At 37.2% G+C, this 20,489-nt stretch overlaps 2 protein-coding genes across 3 annotated transcripts; both read left to right on the top strand.

Moving 5' to 3' along the window:
• The first annotated feature begins 1,090 nt into the window (after nt 1-1,090).
• On the top strand, nt 1,091-4,382 carry LOC574693 (heat shock 70 kDa protein IV). Its single transcript, XM_775058.5, has 2 exons — nt 1,091-1,579; nt 2,226-4,382. The coding sequence occupies exons 1-2, from the start codon at nt 1,392-1,394 to the stop codon at nt 3,961-3,963; spliced, it is 1,926 nt and encodes a 641-aa protein (XP_780151.2). The 5' UTR covers nt 1,091-1,391; the 3' UTR covers nt 3,964-4,382.
• A 2,331-nt stretch (nt 4,383-6,713) lies between these two features.
• On the top strand, nt 6,714-20,129 carry LOC115929178 (protein GPR108-like). Of its 2 annotated transcripts, none has more exons than XM_030997624.1 (13): nt 6,714-6,870; nt 8,687-8,872; nt 9,863-9,963; nt 10,591-11,023; nt 11,561-11,656; nt 12,123-12,332; nt 13,114-13,187; nt 14,019-14,136; nt 15,321-15,495; nt 16,482-16,528; nt 17,458-17,505; nt 18,007-18,173; nt 19,826-20,129. In XM_030997624.1, the coding sequence occupies exons 1-13, from the start codon at nt 6,787-6,789 to the stop codon at nt 19,914-19,916; spliced, it is 1,830 nt and encodes a 609-aa protein (XP_030853484.1). In that variant the 5' UTR covers nt 6,714-6,786; the 3' UTR covers nt 19,917-20,129. The 2 variants fall into 2 exon arrangements, with proteins under 2 accessions (XP_030853484.1, XP_030853483.1); XM_030997623.1 differs by having other exon boundaries at nt 16,479-16,528.
• The last annotated feature ends 360 nt before the right edge of the window (nt 20,130-20,489 follow it).

Genomic DNA, 20,489 nt, shown 5'->3' with positions numbered 1-20,489 from the left:
AGAAACCCTCAGTGAACATATTATTTATATTTAGGTACTTATTCTTATTGACTTATTCATTTTTCAAAATAAATCTAACCATCGTTAATTTTTAATTTCTGCATAATAATGTAGTTTGATAAATAGAAAGAAATAAGAACAGGCCTACGTAAATAAAAGCAGACGTAAAAGAATTTCAAATGTGAATAATTATGCCTGTTACCCCTCCCCTCTCTTTCGACCCCTCTCTTTCTCTCTCCCTCTCTCCTTCTCTCTCTCTCTCTCTCTCTCTCTCTCTTCCCTTTCTCTCTCTCTTCCCTTTCTCATCTCCCTTTCCGTTTTTAAATATAAATTATGAGAAAAGAGTCAATTTTACCAACACTGGTCATGACATTCAAAACTTTGTCAGTTGATTGACCATTTGAAAATATTAACACGCATTAATTTTTGTTTTCATTCTACAGCGTAGGCCTACTCATAATTTAATTTGATTTGTAATCGATTTCTTTCGCAGTCTGCTCACAAATTGTTAAACAACGATAAACAAGCAGATTTTGGATTAAAATCCACCATAAATATCACAAGAACAATGTTGCAGGAGTCGGTAGAGGGTGATTTTTTTAAATATTTCTTTACTTACAATTTGTATTTCTTTTGTTTTTGTTTTTCTAAAAAGGGCACGCTGGCAACAAGTTACTTTTGAATTATTTTATTGCCCAAAGATATTTACATGGAATCACAGGATCGGTTGTGAATATCCGTTTTTTGTCTTCCTCCACAGATCGAGAAATAGGTTTGATACGATGGCGCTCGTAATCGTTAAAAAGGCCATGGACTCCTCAACAGGCTTATTACTAATCTGTTTACTTCAGCTGGTTGCAATATTGCTACTTTCTTCCAGAATAATCAAGGTTCAACCCGGGGTTCAACTCATAACATGAAGGAAAATATCCCTGAGAACATAGAAAGCGAGCAGACAATCGAGATTGAACGTTGTCATGTCTTTGACATTCTTCGCTCCAAAGCACACCGCAATCATTGACAGAGAAGGGAGCACAGTCTTACATGACGTCATACGTCAGTTGGGCGAATGCACTGCACAGACCAACGCACAATCGAGAACAATCGGGGATTTCCCCGAAGGTTGCTACGTCACATTTACACTAGAACCTTCTCGTATCTTGGTGAAGCTGGCGTCTGAACCATATAACCCGGCTCATCGGCAGTCGGGCTTCAATTCGAAACTCGACAAGTCGCAGTTCACACGACAATCCGAGAGGAAAACTGAAGCAAGTAATTCACCTACGAAGTTATTCTACAAACTAAGGACTTGAGACTACAGACAAGAGCACTCATTGCATCTTTATCGGAAACATTATTTTGCTTTTGAAAACTTCTAGAAGAACAATAAAATGGCACCAGGAAAAGCACCAGCGATTGGAATTGACTTGGGTACCACCTATTCTTGTGTTGGAGTCTTTCAGAATGGAAAGGTGGAGATCATTGCTAACGATCAAGGAAACCGGACCACACCCAGTTATGTTGCCTTCACAGATACAGAAAGATTGATCGGTGATGCAGCCAAGAACCAGGTGGCAATGTAAGTATATTATCAAATTTCTATACCTATCCGATTTGTATATTTTCAATTGAGAAACTGTCTTTCTTTATTTCTCTTTTGGCTGTTTGAAGATTCATGTACTTTACTTTGAAAGGCGAATGACAGAATTTGAACAAATTCGTTTTTAAATAGAATGTCAATGTGTATTTATTTCTGATTATAAAGCTATGATGAGTATTGTACAGGTTAAATAATTCATGAACGGTATTTTTTATCATATTATCTTCCTCTCCTGCCTCCTTGTACGTGTTTGAAAATATATTTGACAAAAAATTTGAAAAAATAGACCTAAAATGTTATCAAATATTGAAGTTGCCATTGACCAATGATTATTTTTCCATTTATAACCAACCAATCATTTTATTTGCGGGTGCAAACTTATATATAGTAGACTCTTTAAGGACGAATCAATATCCAAACAAGTGTGATAAAACTTCATTGAAGATTCTAAATTCATTACCGTTAATAAACTTCTACTATTAAAATCATCTTTAACAAAATCTCCATTTCATGAACGTTCATTCCTTATTATAGACTGTCTCCCATAACCATCAGGCCACTGTTCAGGTTTTATATCAATTGCAACTGACATTGACCTATTCTTTAATTTCTGATATTACTACAGGAACCCCAAGAACACAATATTTGATGCCAAACGTCTTATTGGGAGGAGATTCACAGATGACAACGTGCAATCAGACATGAAGCACTGGCCTTTCACCGTCATCAATAAAGGAGGCAAGCCGGTGCTACAGGCAGAGTACATAGGAGAAAAGAAGACAATGGCACCAGAGGAAATCAGCTCCATGGTCTTGACCAAGATGAAGGAGACAGCTGAGGCTTATCTTGGCCAGCAGATCACCGATGCCGTCGTCACTGTTCCCGCTTACTTCAACGATGCACAGCGACAGGCGACGAAGGACGCAGGTGTGATCGCAGGGCTCAACGTCCTCAGAATCATCAACGAGCCCACCGCTGCCGCCCTAGCTTACGGACTCGATAAGAAGCTGAAGGGGGAGCAACATGTCCTCATCTTCGATCTCGGTGGTGGTACGTTCGATGTCTCGATCCTGGCCATCGATGATGGGATGTTTGAAGTGAAGTCGACAGCCGGTGACACTCATCTCGGAGGAGAAGACTTTGATAACAGACTAGTCCATCATCTTGCCGAGGAGTTCAAGCGAAAGCATAAGAAAGACATGAGGTCCAACCCAAGGTCGCTCCGTCGCCTCCGAACAGCAGCGGAGCGAGCAAAGAGAACACTGTCAAGCAGTGCTACAGCAAACATCGAAGTTGACTCACTCCACGAAGGCATCGACTTCTACACCAGTATCAGCAGAGCACGATTCGAGGAGCTGTGTTCAGATCTCTTCAGAAAGTGTTTGCAGCCAGTAGAAAGGGCCATCATTGATGCTAAGATCGACAAGAACAGGATTGACACCGTGGTACTTGTCGGTGGATCAACACGAATCCCGAAGGTCCAGAAGCTTCTCCAGGAATACCTCAACGGCAAGGATCTCAACAAGTCTATCAATCCTGATGAAGCTGTTGCCTATGGTGCTGCTGTCCAAGCTGCTATCCTCTCTGGCGACCAGAGCGAAGAAATCAAAGATGTTCTTCTAGTCGATGTGGCTCCTCTCTCTCTTGGAATTGAGACAGCAGGAGGTGTGATGACAAAGCTCATTGAGAGGAACACAAGAATCCCAACAAAGGCAACCCAGACATTCACAACGTACTCTGACAACCAAGCAGGCGTCACCATCCAAGTACTCGAAGGAGAAAGAGCTATGACCAAAGACAATAATCGACTTGGCCAGTTTGAGTTATCCGGTATCCCTCCTGCACCTCGGGGCGTCCCTAAGATCGAAGTCTCTTTCGACATCGACGCCAACGGCATCATGAACGTCACTGCCAAGGACGAGAGCACGGGTCGTAGCAACAAGATCACCATCACCAACGACAGCGGAAGGATATCTAAAGAAGACATTGATCGCATGATAAACGATGCCGAGAGATTCAAGGCCGAAGATGATGCTCAGCGGGAACGCATCGCCGTCAGGAACCAACTCGAGAGCTATGCCTTCAACGTCAAGTCCGCAATCAATGACGCATCGGTAGAGAGCAAGCTTAGCTCCAGCGACAAGGAAGTCGTAACAAAAGCAGTTGATGACGTCATTACTTGGATGGATAACAACTCTTTGGCAAACAAGGAAGAATTCTCGTTCAAGTTGGAAGAGTTGCAGAAGACATGCTCTCCTATCATGGCTAAATTACACGCTGGTAGTAGCTCAGGTCACCCGGGACCACAAGCCAACTCATCTTCAGCAGGCAGTGGAGGGCCAACCGTTGAGGAGATGGACTAGATACCACTTTGTTCTATTTATTATTCAAAGTTTATTTCTAATGGACTATGGATATTCACGCTATCACACAAAACTTATCACATTGCATTCATTAAAAAGCAATTTTTGGCAACAATGCAATTAATTAAATATATACATGTATCTTCAAAATCAGCAACACATGCCAAGAACGTTTGATTTAAAAATGAAATGTTACCAGACTCTTTGTCAAATAAATGAAATGATATCATTTTTGTCCTATACATCTCCATTGGAAGAAAAGAAAATGATGAAAAATACTTTTTGTGTTGACGATAATGTATATTTCATCAAATATCTTACATAAAAAGACAAGATTGATAATCATATTCAATTGTGTCACTTTTAAAAAGATAGAAGTGATCTTTATAATGTTGTAAACGTTATCACCAGCGTCCTCATTCATTTTCTATGTATTAATTTTTATAATCGACCTCTCTGTATATTATATTTTTTCTTTGTACATGAAACATTGTCTTGAATTCAGTACTGTCAAATAATTTGTGTAAAGTATTACTGGAGATGTACATAAAATAATTATTTGTAGGGGTACAATATACATTATTTATGTAAAATACTTATAATATCGCCAGGACAAACCTGATACACAAAAGTTACTCAGAGTAATTTTATATATATATATTCATAAGTTTATTTAAATACAGGAGTATAGTGACATTTAGGTCATATTATTTTTATGTTGATGTCAGCCAGAATGTATATTTTATAATTTGAGTAAAATAAAAACATAGTAAAAGAAAGTAATAATTATGTAACTGATATTCATGTATCATTAACTGAGATAAAATGTATATAATGTAATTAGCATTTATATTATATATTGTATTCATATAATTATCATGAATTCAATAAAGTTCAAAAATTAAAAATTAAAAGGAAATATGTATTGATCATCAATTATTTCTCTTTAGATGTCATGAACGATAGTTTCGAAAATAAGCATCATTAAATGTTTAAACGGTCAAAGGAGACGTCAGGAATCAAGTGAGAGATTGAGAGGAAGGAAGACAACGGTAGAGAGAGAGGGGGAGAAAAGGAGAGGGAAAGAGAAAGACATAAAAGTTACAAAGAGGGAAAGAAAAAGGGAGTGAGTGAGAGAGAGTGAGAAACAGAGAGAGAGAAAGAAAGAGAAAGAGAAAGGGGGGGGGGAGCTCAGTCACGAACCGGATTTTTTTTTTTGGGGGGGGGGGGTTGGGGTTGGGGGGATTCAGTTTTGGTTTGGACGGGGTGTGCGGCTGAAGCGTCTAAACCCACACCCATTTTTAAGGCAGAAAATAGTTCCTATTATTAGGGGACTTTGGATGAAAAAAGCGCAAATGGGTTCAAATATTTTTGCTGGATTTTGCATCTGGAATAATACTCACTTTAGCAAGATTATGGGTGAGATATTATCCTGAAGAAAATAGTAATCCATGTTTAAGGCCAAGATTTGAAAAGTGGGGGCACTTTTAGGGATTTTGCAGCACAAAATCATACCTCATGTTCAGGATTTTTTTTGCAAACAGTATCCCATTACAGCAGGAAGGAAACTTTACTCTCTGATTATGTATAGCGTCACATCCCTGTATACCGTATAAGGCGAGTACCCCCACCCCTCCCCCTGGGGGGGGGGGGGGACTCACAAAAGGGAGAGGTACAAGAGAGGTAGACAGGGTGAGACAGAGAGATTTTAAAAATTCTAGTTCGAAACGAAGTCCAAACCCTTGCTTCGTACGCGTTCAGACACAAGAAAATCAACGAATAGCTATAATACCGTGTCGGTATAGTCATATAAGACGTCTTTTGGGGGGTGTCTGAACGCAGGGGTAATCTACGTCTTTTTGACAACAACAACAGAAAGTCTTTATATGAAGAAAATACATGTAATAAAGATTAGCAGTGAGACACAGCTAGTATAGTCTTGTGGACAGGCGAAAAATTAAAGACGAAGTTATGCATGCCTTGATCTCCGGGGAAGGAAGGACCATTTCCTTTTCAATTCATTCATTGATGCTATGTCAGGAAGATCTAAGCAGATTGTTACGTAATTATTCAAATATCCCTGATGCCAGCTATTAATTGATATTGCCAAGCTTTCCTATTCCTTGATGTAATGTTAGTCTTCTTCTCCTCACATTCCTTTCCCCTTTTATTTTCTCGTCCTTTCGTCTTCTCACTTTCTCTCTCCCTATCTCTCTCTCTCTCTCTCTCTCTCTCTCTCTCCCTCCCTCTCTCTCTCTCTCTCTTCCATCTATTTTTGGCACTCCTGCCTTATCTATACTAGACCTCTACACCTTATCAATCTTATTTCATTAAATTGGTCAAAGATTGGTTTTAGTATAGTAGTATGTACTTTTAGAAAGAAATAATTACACAGTGACATAAGTCATTAAAAAGAGATAGCATAACGACATTTAATAGATGACTAATGTAATGTTTTCGTTTCGATCTCCACGCATAGAAATCACATGAACTTGGTTCCACGTCTCAGTTGCATTATGAGAGGAACATTCTCGTTTTCAGACCCTATTCCGTTAGGAAATTAGGAATGTGTTCTTTTACGACTATCGTTGATACTATTTCTCTTGAAATTTATAATTAAAGTAATTATTACCCTCCTATACTGATTTAGAGGTAATCATAATCATTTCTTTAATTATTACCCAAACATCCGTTATACAATGTATTTATGTTTTCACTATTCGGAATGCAAAAGCAGACTAAGATCCGATGTAGAGTCCGTATTATGACGTCATCAACAATTGGAAAGAGAGAACGTCGCATCTGCCATAAAGTTCGCTCAGAATGGCTACAAAAATCATATTTCTAGCTTTATGGCTAAATTTTATTGGACTCATATTATGTAGGAAGCATCACTTGGTTCTGCACGTAAGTTCTCGACCAATATTTTTCTGGAATTCGAATTATATTACGGTATTAATCCCGGTGTGATATGTGACTACATTTCAACGTATGTCCCACGCGTTGAGTTTTGTGGGTGATTTGGTGCGATTTATTTATTTTTTCTTAATTTTTAGTTTCTTCACTTTCTTGAACAAACGAAAAAAATATATTCATTTCTCTTAAGTCGTAATTTTTTTGAAGGACTCGTAAGCTTTTCAAGAGCTTATTTTTTAAAATCCAAATTAGACTAGATTCTAGTGGTTGTTTGTTAATTTGTAATTGTTTTGTTTAGCCTTAAGCCAGGCATAAGCCTTAAGTTAAGGCCTAAGGGAGTGTTTTCTTCTTCTTTGCTTGGCTTCCTCCAGTTTGGAGAACTGCAGTTGGTGCAGGTGTTGGTAGTACACATATAGGATAGGCAGGTTTACAGTGGCATCACATAAATGAAGTCGTGTTTAATGTGGAGGTCAAGAATTAAGTATGAAACTGAGACTGTGAGAGAGAGATTGTGAAAGAGTGAGGGCGCTTGTTCAGAAACCTATCCAAAATTTGACCCGTAACTCCGGCGTGGATCTGAGACATTATGGTAGATAACTTCACACAGGTACGCGCCCACCCGCAACCCACCATCGGTATGCACTTGTATTGTGCAGCGGTTTGCCGTGAAACCTGTGAAAAAATGTATACTAATATCAATGTTTTTCAGAAAAATACTCCCAAAAATAACAAGAAAATTGACACAAAACAGGAAGTAAACAACAAATTTTAACTCATGACCTTTATTTGGACATTTAATGAATATTTACTTCATTTTGGGTATGTTTTAGTAGGGTATCTCCACGCTGGAGTTACGGGTCAAATTTTGGATAGGTTTCTGAACAAGCGCCAGAGTGAGGGGTTGATCCAGTCGGAAAGAGAGGTATGAGAGCAGGATCAGGTGCCAAGTAGCGACTATTTTAAAATACACTAAACGTCAACATTTTGAAAGCCCTTTTAAAGTTGTTAGGTTATTGCCCTTTCCGCAAACCAGAGAAAGATTACCATTGACATTGTTTTTGGTTTTAATGTTTTCTTCTTCTTCTCCTTCTCCTTCTCCTTCTCCTTCTCCTCCTCCTCCTCCTCCTCCTCCTTCTCCTTCTCCTCCTTCTCCTTCTCCTTCTCCTTCTCCTTCTCCTTCTCCTTCTCCTTCTCCTCCTCCTCCTCCTCCTCCTCCTTCTCCTTCTTCTACTTCTCCTTCTCCTTCTCCTTCTCCTTCTCCTTCTCCTTCTCCTTCTCCTTCTCCTTCTCCTTCTCCTTCTTCTTTAAAAAAAAAAGAAGAATCTGATAGGCACATATTGTTGGATCATCATAAAAACCATCCTCTATTCATTAAACACAAGTTGTTATCTGCATGTTTATCTACAGCAATCTTTTATCCATAGACCATACACATATTCCTGAGAGACTTCTATCAACATGTTCAATAAGTATTGTATGGATTGTTGGGGGGGGGGGGGGTGCTAGTCCATGGGCATGGTAGATCATACTAATTACTAGAAAAAAGGGAAAGAGTATAAGCATAAAGAACAATGAATGTACCTTTGTAGTATCCAGTAAATCTAATATTGTTTGTGTACATATAAAATGGATGAATTTTTCTGAGGATTAAAATCTAGCAAGACTGTATCCAACTAGTTGCTCAAGAAAAATGGACCCTGTACTGATTCATATTTCACAAGGAATACTGGTATACAGTCCAATTTAAAGTGGTATATTTAATCACCTTAATAATTACATGTATGTTCTCTTTTTCTTGTGTTTACAGAATGAAATGAGAAAAGACATTGAGATTACAAACTTCGGCCTACTCCAAGGCGGGATGCTGTCAATCAATGTCTCAAACCTGAGTTTTCCTGTACCAGAGACACAGTCCTGGGCACAGATTCAAAAGACTACACTGATTGGCTTCACGTTGGACATGTCAGGAAGCTATGAGAGTGCATCTTATGCTGTGAGTAACTCAACCAGTTTCTCTTTTTGAAGTCTTGCTGAGCAATTTTAAGCAGAAGACACTTGGTATTCTACCGTGACAAATTTCTTAAGCCTCCTTCAGAAATAACGCGGCAAAATTGTTTCAGGTTTTTATGACTTAAGTATTTACACTTCACATTTCTGTATGTTATAACATAGCTCATTGGTTGCTATTCATTTAGCTGCTTTGTCATAGGTACATGTACATATTACTTTGAATGATTAATGTAAATATCACAGTCTATTTCTGTATGTTTTAATTGTGTACATTTGGTCATGAAATCATTTTGTATAAAAGATTGTGATGATACTTAAAGTGACTCGGTAACATTGTTGAAAGTTGATCAAAAATTGCATAATTTTCGTTTATAAATGTGACTTTTTATATTCCTTCTAGTTCTACTGTACTTACCCTCTAACATGCAAAAAATCCTGAAAAAATTCTAAAACCACAAAGATATCTATGGTTTTCATTGAAGGTGTCACTGTGGTGTCACTGTGCAACACCCTCTAACAGTGATTAACAGTAAATTCTCCAAACCATTTTTGAATTTTCCCAACCGTTTTCCATGAAAAAAAAGACAAAAGAGTTAAGACAGGCTATAACAAATCTGTCAACACTTGTCTGGAATGTGAAATGACTGGAATGGTATAGAACCAATGCAATACATTTCTTTGTGACGATTTACATTCACATTAATTGTAATCAAATTGTCATAATATAGTTGGGAGAATTATGGAATTGATCAGATCAGTTTTTCCCAATTTATATCATTAATAATGGTTCGTTTTCACTCAAACTTTCAGATTATCTTTAATTGTACATCTAGCATTGAAGTCACTACCTTAGCACCACTTTCTCTCATCTGAACAATGTTACCAAGTTCCTTTAAGTGTTTAATTGTTCACACTAAATATGTGTTTATTAACACATGTCTTTTGTGTATTGTTGCATGTTTTTCTGATGTAGGAAGACCACACAAATGGCAACTGTGTCCTTAAACCTGGGAGCGTTGGCAAGAATGACTCTGTGGCTACACTTTATTTGACTTTAAATTTTACAACCAAAAGGTAAGTTTAGATAAGCGTGGATGTCCTTTTAATTACATTACTTCAACGATGGACATTGTGTGATATCACCAGTTAAGCTATGGGGTGATAGGGCTGTTGCCCCTCCCCTAAGGGGCATAAAAGGACAGATGACAATATATCGTCGCCTGGCTGGCAGAAGGGTGTTAGCTCGAATTTCAGGTAAAAAAATGAAGCGTTAAGCAGAAGGGCGTTAGCACTAAATCGCCTCAAACTTTTATAAAACTGACTTATTTCCACACAAAAAATTGTGGCCGTGTTCTACTATAACATGTCTGTTAGTCTTTTAAGTTTTAAACCAATTTTCAGGATGGAAAGCAGTTTAGATATAAAACAAATCTTTAAATGCGAATAATTTGAAAAGTAGTTTTCGAGTCGCTCGCGCGCTAACGCCCTTCTGCCAGCCGGCCGATGATATATGGAAAGACAAATAGTCAACATAACAGCACATATATATTTTTCCCATACTTCGTTATTCTGCTATGCGTGTTTGTAATCTTTTCTTCTATGAAAGCAAACAATTTCTTTTATTACCGTAATCGTGAATTAGAGGGAACTTGTGATTGATTCTTTTTGGGTCTGTCTGTCCATTCGTTTTTTTCTTTCAAGTCTGGAAGTCAACAGATGGGGTACAAAACTGAACAATCTGAAGATAGTACCTATGCGTGCAGGAATAGATGTTTGTAGTGATGTAGATCCTCCAGCTCCACCTGCCCCTCCAGCTCCACCTGCCCCTCAACAACCCTCAGGGGTGGTGGAGCAGATTCTAACAAGACGAAGGAGACAGGATCCTGATAATCTAGATGGAGCTGGACTAAACCCAGTCAAACCAGGGCCTGGAGAAAAGGGCCAGGGCCAACTTGAAATTGAAAAAGATCCTGGAGATTCAGGTCCAAAAATCCCAACCGACGATTCCAATGCAAAACCAGTGGATATAGCAAAAGTCACTCAAAGTCCCTTGCCAACCAGTGCACCTACACATCTGATAAGCCTACCAGCATACATGGAGAGGAAAAATAACATCTTATACATCAACACAAGTGTAAGTAATACGATCAGGATTTACTCTTGAAGTACTTTGCTATTTATCATTTTGAAGTGGAAAGATTAAATGAAGCTGTGTCGTCCCATGTACCGGTACATGTGTGCATTTTTGTGATGGTTCCTTTTAGGAGGAGGCATATCAAGTTTTAATATTTTGTGTACATTTCACTATGCCAAACAATACTGTTGGGCATTTTCATAATTACTAACTACCCAATTAACTGTACAGAATCATTCTAGACAGTCACTCTTGAAAATGAGTTTCATTGGCTGATCTCAATATTATACTTTGAATATATTTTATTAATTTCATCTTTGATTGAGAAAGGAAGCATGCATATGTGTGTATTGTTCAAAATGGGTAGATCTTTCACAAAAACTCTTTGAATGGCATACCAATTGGAATATGATATCTTGCTGCCTCAAAGGTGTAATTAGATTATAAATTCATGTTAAATGATAATATTATGTTGAGAGATTCGGTAAGCATATGGCATGTTTACTCATGTTAATCCTTTTCTTTTATGCAATGCAGTTTGTAGTTTGCATCAAGAACAAAAGTGAGCAGGGTCTATACAGCTTCTTCTATCACCATTGCACAACCACTCCTAAAGAACCTGTCAACTTCTCTGTGAGTATTCTAAAAGATGTTTTTATTTAGCCAAGCCGTCATATATATATTTATATAGATACAGGTAAAATATTAAATCCTAAAACTTAAAATGAAACACTTACATTGATTTTTTTTTTTTTTTAATTATTTTGGGGGGTATTTTTTTTTTTGGGGGGGGGGGAGGGGGGAGGTAAGAGCGGCTTGAGGTTCATCTAAGATATTCCGCAAATCATGAAATAGTATATGCCCCTGACTTTGAATAGAACAGTGTTACAAAGTAATTTACATGCAGGGAGCATTTTTGTGTGTTATAAGCTATGATGCCCCTAGAAGATATCTGTCTTGTAATGTCATGTAATGTCAGATTAGCATTGATTAGCATTGATTAGCATTACTAGCTTGAAATTGTAGTTAATCCAATTCTCATGGTTGCTAACAAGAGAATCACAATATCATTCTTCACATTGTGAATCTGTTTTGATAGGTCTCAATCGTGGAGAGGAACGTTGGGCCAAACTACCTATCCGCTGGAGACATCCCCCTGCCCACCCTCTACGCCACCATGTCCCTTCTCTTCTTATGCTCGGCTATCTACTGGATCTATTACCTTTGTCACCAAGAGATCGTCTTTAAGATACACTACTTCATGTTCTTCTTGGCCTTGCTCAAGTCACTGTCACTCATGTTTCATGCTGTGAGTATATAACATGATTGTCTTTGTCTTTAGGTTTTGTTTATAGATGCACATATATTCAAACCTTTCTGTTTAACTGGTTGGTGAGCATATATTTATCACTTAATGAAGTGGGAACTGACACATACTCTGTCAACAATTGCTATAGGTTATGTGGTCAAAGATATGGGCTTGAGTTTGGGTTGTAATAGGGTTTAAGGTAAGGTGTAGATTAGGGTTAGGGTTAGGTATAATACTTGTCCAACGTTAAGAATTCTTAGAATGTAGGTCGTTGACTGCAGAGCATCCGTCATAAAAATTTGAAGTAAGAAGTGTACACATAAGTGCAAATTCGTAATTGAATCCAATGACCATAGTAATAATACGCTGTAAAATGTTTCATCAGTTACTTGCAGCTAGAAAGATCCTGTACATGTATGAGGAAAATAAAAAGTTATTATCATTATATAGTTGAATGATTGATCACGTGTTGGTATAGAAACGAGATGTAAATGAAAAAGTTTCTAAAATGCCTCAATTTTCTCAAAAAACAAACTAGATACTGTGGATTATTTAAAGCCTATAAGAAGATGTCTTGCTCTGACTTTAATAAAAGGAACGATTTATAAGGCACAAGAATAAACTGAACAAGTATTATGTATATTTAATGTGCATGCAAGTTACAATCTCATTGTTATTAAATATAAGATTGCCATTTGTTTTGAGTAAAACAGAAACTTAAGAATTATTACTATACTTATGTATTGCCAAACAAATAAACATGTTCCTTTTCCTTTTCTAGGTGGATTATCATTATATCGGTAAGGATGGTAGACCTATGGAAGCATTTGAAATCCTCTTCTACATCACATACTTGTAAGTTCAACAACTTGTTATATTTATCTACCTATAGTCAGAAGGGCACATCATTTGACTTTTAGAGTATTGCCCTTCTGGATCTCAGCAGGCTTTCCTTTTTTCTTTTTTTCTTTTCATATTGTTGTTGCCATCAATATGATACTTGGGGATGAAAATTATTAACTTGTTTTGAATAAACAGTACATGTACAGCTACAGCTGCTGTAAAGAAATAGCTGTTGATTCTGCTTTCTATTTTTGGTTGACAGCTTGAGCCCTTAGATTGAGTCAGGTGTTGTTGTTGTTGATGTGTTTTTGGGGGTTTTTTTTGGAGGGGGCGGAGGGGATGACCACGACAGATACAAGTAATTTCCTTTATGTTCGTAAGAGCTTCTTTTTTCTATTCTGTTGCCTTGCCTTATACAAAATAAGAACAACAGCTTTTGTACTCACTACTCAAGAAAAATAAAAGAAACCTTTTGTTTTAGTTTGCTGATACCAAATAACCCTACGATATTAGATTATTATGAAAAGTGTATCAAATTGTATAAATTCATTTCTTGCATTAATTCACCTACCCTTGTAAGGTATGCCTTGTATCCCATTATTGAACATGTATGAAGATATGTACAGTCGAACCTGCTTTAGTGACCACCTGTCTACAGAGACCACCTGTCTACAATGACCACATGTTATGCTTCCCTTGAAAATGGTTTCTCATTGAAACATGTACTGAGGAACCTGTCTACAAAGACCACTTTTTGTGTTTCCCGTCGGCGGTTGCTATAGACAGGTTTGACTGTATATGCTATCAGTGCTTCAATGTAAGTGTATGTATTTTTTTCTACAGAACTAAAGGCGCCCTCTTGTTTGGAACCATCGTACTGATTGGATCTGGTTGGGCATTCATCAAACCTATTCTCTCCGATCAAGACAAGAAACTCTTCTGGATTGTTATTCCGCTTCAGGTTAGTATGGAAAAAATCTGAGGGGCGTTTTACAGAGCTTGTCATCAATGACAAATGACTGTTTTTGTTATAAGCTACTGAAATCCTTGCTTCTGATTGGTTATCAGCAGATTTGTCACTGATTTTTGTCATTTGCCATTGAAAAAAAGGCTTTGTGAAACGGGTCCCTGATCAGCTCTGATCATGCAGACCACACCATTCAAATTTATTTAATTCAATTTATTTATGTTTCCAACAAAACATTACAAATCAATTATAAACATTTACAACAATTTAGGAATACATATTGGAAACAGGGGGGGGGGGATCCACTTAAAAGCAATGCTTGTACAAGTGTGGACAATGATACTTGAGTAATGAGTAATCAAATTAATAAGTTTGTAACTACAAAATAGGGTAAAAAAAGGGGGGAGATGCCAACAGAGACGAGAACGGGACAAGACAGTACTTTACATGACAAAGATAGGAGAACAGGGTCATAATACAAAGAGTAGACAATGCCAAAAAAGAAGTGAGAAATCGGGAGTACAGAAAATAATACAAAATGATGAGCTGCATGTGGGGTTGAGAAGAAGATGAGGAAGTAGAAATGCGCATTAGAAAAGAAATAAGCATGAGAGGGCACCATATAATATATCATTGCCCTGTATCTCATTTGGCTTCAATTTATCAATTCAATAAAGATATTCTATTGCATCTGTCAATTTGAAAACTGTTTTGCATTGAGTTTTTGTGATTTATTGCAACCTTTAGTGTTAAACCGTATGTTGGTTGTGGGTTGTAGAAGGCCTAAAGCATTTTTTATCAAAATTATGTTTATTTCATTTGATAATAGCAAGGTACTCTTTATTCTAGTCTGCCTTGCAGTTTTTTCTTTCCCCCTCTCTCTCTCTCTCTCTCTCCCTCTCTCTCTTTTTCTCTCCTGAAATGGATTGATAAACTAATGAGAGGTAATAACACATATATTATATCTCCGCTCTCAATTCATTGTTTTTCTCATTCCTGTCACACATTTAGATTGTGTGTTTCAAAAAATGAAAGTCGTTAATGTCAAGTTGACTATATTCAAATGATGAACACAATCAGATTTTCATGACCGTTCGCATTCATGTACAAGGGTTTTACACACATTTGTGAAAAAAATCATTCATCACCTTAATAATTACATGTTTGTTTCCCTGTAGATCTTTGCCAACGTAGCGTACATCATCACCGACACGTCTGAGGAAGGAGAAGCACAGTATTCTATGTGGAAGGTCATGTTTGTTACCGTAGATATCATCTGCTGTGGTGCTATCCTCTATCCCGTCATATGGTCCATACGCCATCTCCAGGATGCAGCACAGACAGACGGCAAAGGTAAGAGCACTCTCATCTACCATCCATCCCAACTGTCAAAATTGAGTAGAGAGTGATTTAATTTTGAAAGCTTTTCAAAAAATTAGCTCCAACTGCCTTGCATGTTTGCAGCAATATTTTTGAAGAAGAATTATGCTGTGATTTTTCCGCCTGTAGTGAATAATTTAAAAGATGAAGATTCTTTATGTTTGCACTATAACATTTCATATTTTGTTAGCTGTTCACATCTTTTGATTTCAGATTGTTGTAATTTAAACCTTTGGGTACTGTGCATCATCAAGAATTGTGACTCTGATACATAAAAATTTCAATTTTTTTTTCTGAGGGACTGCAGATTAGCAAATTTTATTTATTGCATAAACAAAAGATCAAGTGCATTTCTTGGGTATTTATAGTAGTTTTTAAGACCACAATACACTAAAGTAATTGAAGAGATAAAGCTAGATCAAATTGTGATGCTTGACGAATACTCAGTCATCTAAAAATGTTTAATTCATGCATTCATTCACTTATTTGCCCTCACTATGTTTTCCTCCTATGTGTTTGCATTCAAACGTTCATTTAGTCATTTCTACACTCATTTATGTATCTATGCATGTATTCATTCAGTTAAGCCTCATTTCAAACACCATATAAACATATCCGTTCATTCACTCATTCATTTGTATTCACTCATTCATTTGTATTCACTCTTTAATTCATCATTCTTTATGTCATTGGTTTTAACTGATTCCTCAAGTTGTCTTTCATCCACCTACCCTCCCTCTCATGCTGTGCGCCTAATCGCTTAATCTTACCTCTGTGAACTTCGTTTATACCTCTCATTTATTAATTCAGTTTTTTAATAAACTTTCAAACTGATAATTAACCCCATTTACACTCAATAATTCCTTTAATGATCTTTTGCTTCATTCTATCCTCACTAACAATTCCCATTTTCTAAGACTTCTCTTTTCTTTTTAAAATTTTCTTCTCTTTTACAGCAGCCATAAGTCTGGTGAAACTGAAGCTCTTTAGGTCCTATTATGTTTTGGTAAGTGTCAACATCTACTTTTATTCCTCAACCACCGTACCTGGATGTAGAATCTAGTTCACACAAATGAGTAAAAGCTGACACAATTCTTAGGACTTTCCATGTTAATTCTGTAACCCAATTAGCTGCCTAGAACGCAATCGAACACATGTATATGTATGGTATCTCTGAAACGACAACACTATAATGGAGTTAATAACAGAGGCATAGTTGGAATTCCAGAGATCAACGTCAGAAAGTATCTTGTACAGTGAAATCTCTAGTACCAATGTAGGGCTAGACACTAACAGGCCCCCAGGACATGTGGGCACTCAAAGTCGAGGTCCAGACCCCCCCCCCCCCCCCCCAGATTGTGACATTTTTCCATAGGGCTCATTCATACAAACTCTAAAATGATCAATCCGGACCCACTTACGGAGATGTGAGTTGGTCCAGCTCTCTGTCTTCGCCAACAAACTGGCTCAGGCGACCTCGGTTCGAAACTGAGTAACGTCTTTCAGATGGTGACGTTAAAGGTCGGTCCCCGATGTAAATAATCATATCTGATTGATACACGTCTGTAAAAACCCAATTACACACACACACCTTTAAAAAAAGTAAGTGTGGAGCCCCGACCAATTTGACAATTTGATATATTTCATTATCAAACAATGTGTACTGTTTATTGATATATCTGGAATAGTCTGAATATAAAACTTTTATGATGAATTCAAATGTTGAATGTAAAATTTTGTTTGGAGTGTGATGAAAATTTGATCCCGACATTGATTTTCATTACGGTAACTGAAATAATTTTAGTACCCAGTGTCGAAATTACATTATAAGAAATGTATTTACAGCTGCTACTATCTTTATACGCAATAACTATTGCTTTAATATTAATATCTTTCTAGTATCCGTTTATGAAAGTTTTTTCCTCTCTGTTACAGGTGGTGTGCTACATCTATTTTTCCAGAATAGTCGTTTATATCCTGAAGGTAAGAAGACATTTATCAGACAAATTGAAAATGTGAGAGCAGGGAAAAAAGTAAATGTTGGTGATCAAAATGGGCTAGAGGAACAGGCTCTCACCTTTGACCACAAAGCACAACAAACCTTGTCAGTTAGAGATGTTGCTATGATTTGTTAGCGTTTTCATTGTTATTATGCATAATTTTTTCATCAAAGAAAAATTGTTCCCTGAAAAGTATGGCTCTTGAAATGCCTTCATATTATATATTTGACATGTAACACTCATTTTTATGCAACATGTTTGTGTAGTCCCATATACATCTTTCTGTGTACAGTGCTTGTTACTTTTACCAAGACTGGGCCAAATTTCTTATCACTTTGATGATTCCAGAACATTGCAGTACACACCAATACTTATATGCTACATGATCAACTTTTTCTTGGGCGATCACTATAGATAGGTTTGACTGTATTAAGAAAAAAAGGAACCAGAATTTTGATTGGACTTTGATCTCTTGCACTTTCAGGTAACAATGCCATTCCAGTTCATGTGGTTGGACGAGTTCTTCTTTGAATTGGCAACGTACGTCTTCTACGTATTGACGGCTTACAAGTTTCGGCCTGGTACGGATAATCCTTACCTTCAACTCCCATCCGATGATGAAGATGAGGATGAGATTGAGATGGATGAGGTGTAAGTATATCGCTCTTTGCTCTTCATTTAAAGCCCCACTGCACTACGTATAGCTACTTGCGCCCTCTATATAGCAAACAATGCCTAATCAGTGCCTGTTGGTCGCTATGATCCCCTTTTCTTTATGTTAATTGAGAGCTGATTTGATGAGATAACCACCTGTCAGTGACCTTGTAGGGAGGTCTAATCCCCCTGGCCAACCTAGTGCAGAAGGCATATTAAGTGAAGGTTGAATAAAAATAAAGGTAACAAATGATTTGTGAGCTTTCTCATTCTTTGAATTTCCAGTCCAGAATACCACAGGGGAAATGTATTTAGCCCAGGCTATTTTGAAACTGCATAGCCCAGGGGGGGGGGGGGGGGGGGGGGGGGCTTCTAAGGCCCCCCCCCCCCCCATGATCTCGGCCGTGAAATGCCCGATCGCCGCGAAAATTTGTATAGAATACTATGGTAATTCAATTTTTTTGAAAAATTCACTCATTTGCATATTTATGGTAATTTATGCAAATAATGTCGTAAAAATTCACATTTTTGCCCATAAATCAGACATTATTCATATTTAAGCATTCTTTCTCACTACATATATTTGTTAGACCATTTGGAATAATAATACAACACAAAAAATTGAAAAACCAGGGTTATTCCTTATGTTATCTATTGTTTTGATAATTTCTTATGTATTTTTTGTGTTTTTTTTAACTTATGTATTTTATTGTTTTTGTTGTTTTATTCCATTTTCCAACTATAATTCAACTATTTTGACCCCAAAATAAACACCATGCTTTATCTCTTTATTTGAAAAATGAGATTTCAATATATTTGTACACAAATCACGAAAATTAGCGATTTTCGGGCTGACATGCAAAGACAAAAGGACACGTGACTTTGTAATGGTAGGTCCGATTTTCAAAAAATTTCTTTCAAAAGATGCGCAAGACTCGAAAGAAAAAAGTCACAAAATTTCAGTGCAAGATTTTCTTGCGTTAAGAAGTTATCGCGGAAAATGTCGAGGGGGAGGGCTTCTAAAGCCCCCCCCCCCCTAAATAGGGTTAAGGATTGCTCTTAAAATGCCCTCATATTCAAAGTATGACAAGAAATAGCTGAGGGCGTCTGAACAAAACTCTCATAGTACGTGTACGTAGTCCCATATATCCCTTTCTGTGTGTAGTGCATGTGCTGGTGATATTGAGTCAATTTTTAAAATATATTTGATGATTCCAAACAAACTTCACACATAACACCAATTTTTCTTTACTACATGTAATTTTCCTTTCTCACTTGCTTCAAAACGGTTTCTTTTTATAGTGTAATTGCATGACCACTACAATTTTATAAAGGTGAACAACAAACATGCGGCATGCTGATTGGAAACTTTTCCTATGAAACGATACTTATGCAACATGTTGAAACAGTGATAACACAATAGAGGTTAAAGCGACATGAAACCTTGATAGCAACTTTGAATGAAAGTAGACTATTCAGAGCAAAGAAAATGGTCAAAGTTATGAACAAAGTGGGTTTACAATAAGAAACTGATGAATTTATTTTTAGTTTGTGATTAAATTGCCTTTTTAAATTGGTCAGTTTGTATCAGTGCTATAATAAAGTGTATGGCGGTCTTTAATACATCATATATATTTTGTGTTGAACAGATTGACAGAAACCGGACACTCGGAAGGACTGGTAAGGCATGTTAATGCTACTTCAAGAGTCAAGCAACGCGAGACAAACCAAAGTGCGTAGACACAGGCGTAGCTCAACAAGATAAGCAGCTATACCAGAAAAGAGTAGTAGATAATACCGTCTGCTGAAAGATAGAAGGGCTTAAGTGCATGGTGTGGCTTTAATGCCCTCCTTGCTGTCAGCAGGTGATATAGGTTTACAGAGAAGAAAGTCGCAACTCTATTATACTAGAAAACATTACACTATGAACATGACGGACAAAGAAAGAGGACAAAATATACAGTTCCTCATTCCTTCAACAATTGCTGTGGAAGACAAAGGAACATCCCTTCACTGCTATTATGTAAAAATGTGTAGAACAGGTGTCACATGCATATTCACCTGTTCTACACATTTTTACACAATAGCAGTGAAGGGATTTTCCTTTACCACAGCAATCATTGAGGGTAGAATGAGGAATTGTATATTTTGTCCTCTTTCTTTGTCCGTCATGTTCATAGTGAATTAGATAATACCCTCTGCTGAAGGATAGAAGGGCTTAAGTGCATGGTGTGACTTTAATGCCCTCCTTGCTGTCAGCAGGTGATATAGGTTTAAGAGAAGAGAGTACCGGTAGCAACTCTATTATACTAG

This window comes from Strongylocentrotus purpuratus, unplaced genomic scaffold, assembly GCF_000002235.5.
Source record: "Strongylocentrotus purpuratus isolate Spur 01 unplaced genomic scaffold, Spur_5.0 spur5_scaffold_4, whole genome shotgun sequence".
Lineage (NCBI taxonomy): Eukaryota > Metazoa > Echinodermata > Echinoidea > Camarodonta > Strongylocentrotidae > Strongylocentrotus > Strongylocentrotus purpuratus.
The sequence above is the reverse complement of the archived record's forward strand: the minus strand, read 5'-3'. Positions and strand labels throughout refer to the sequence as shown.

Excerpts from the sequence above, each read along its gene's own strand:
- LOC574693 (XM_775058.5), top strand. The coding sequence starts at position 1,392 with ATGGCACCAGGAAAAGCACCAGCGATTGGAATTGACTTGGGTACCACC. Across the intron at positions 1,580-2,225 it reads GCCAAGAACCAGGTGGCAAT|GAACCCCAAGAACACAATAT; the intron begins GTAAGTATATTA and ends ATATTACTACAG.
- LOC115929178 (XM_030997623.1), top strand. The coding sequence starts at position 6,787 with ATGGCTACAAAAATCATATTTCTAGCTTTATGGCTAAATTTTATTGGA. Across the intron at positions 9,964-10,590 it reads TTAAATTTTACAACCAAAAG|TCTGGAAGTCAACAGATGGG; the intron begins GTAAGTTTAGAT and ends TTTTCTTTCAAG. Across the intron at positions 11,024-11,560 it reads TCTTATACATCAACACAAGT|TTTGTAGTTTGCATCAAGAA; the intron begins GTAAGTAATACG and ends TATGCAATGCAG.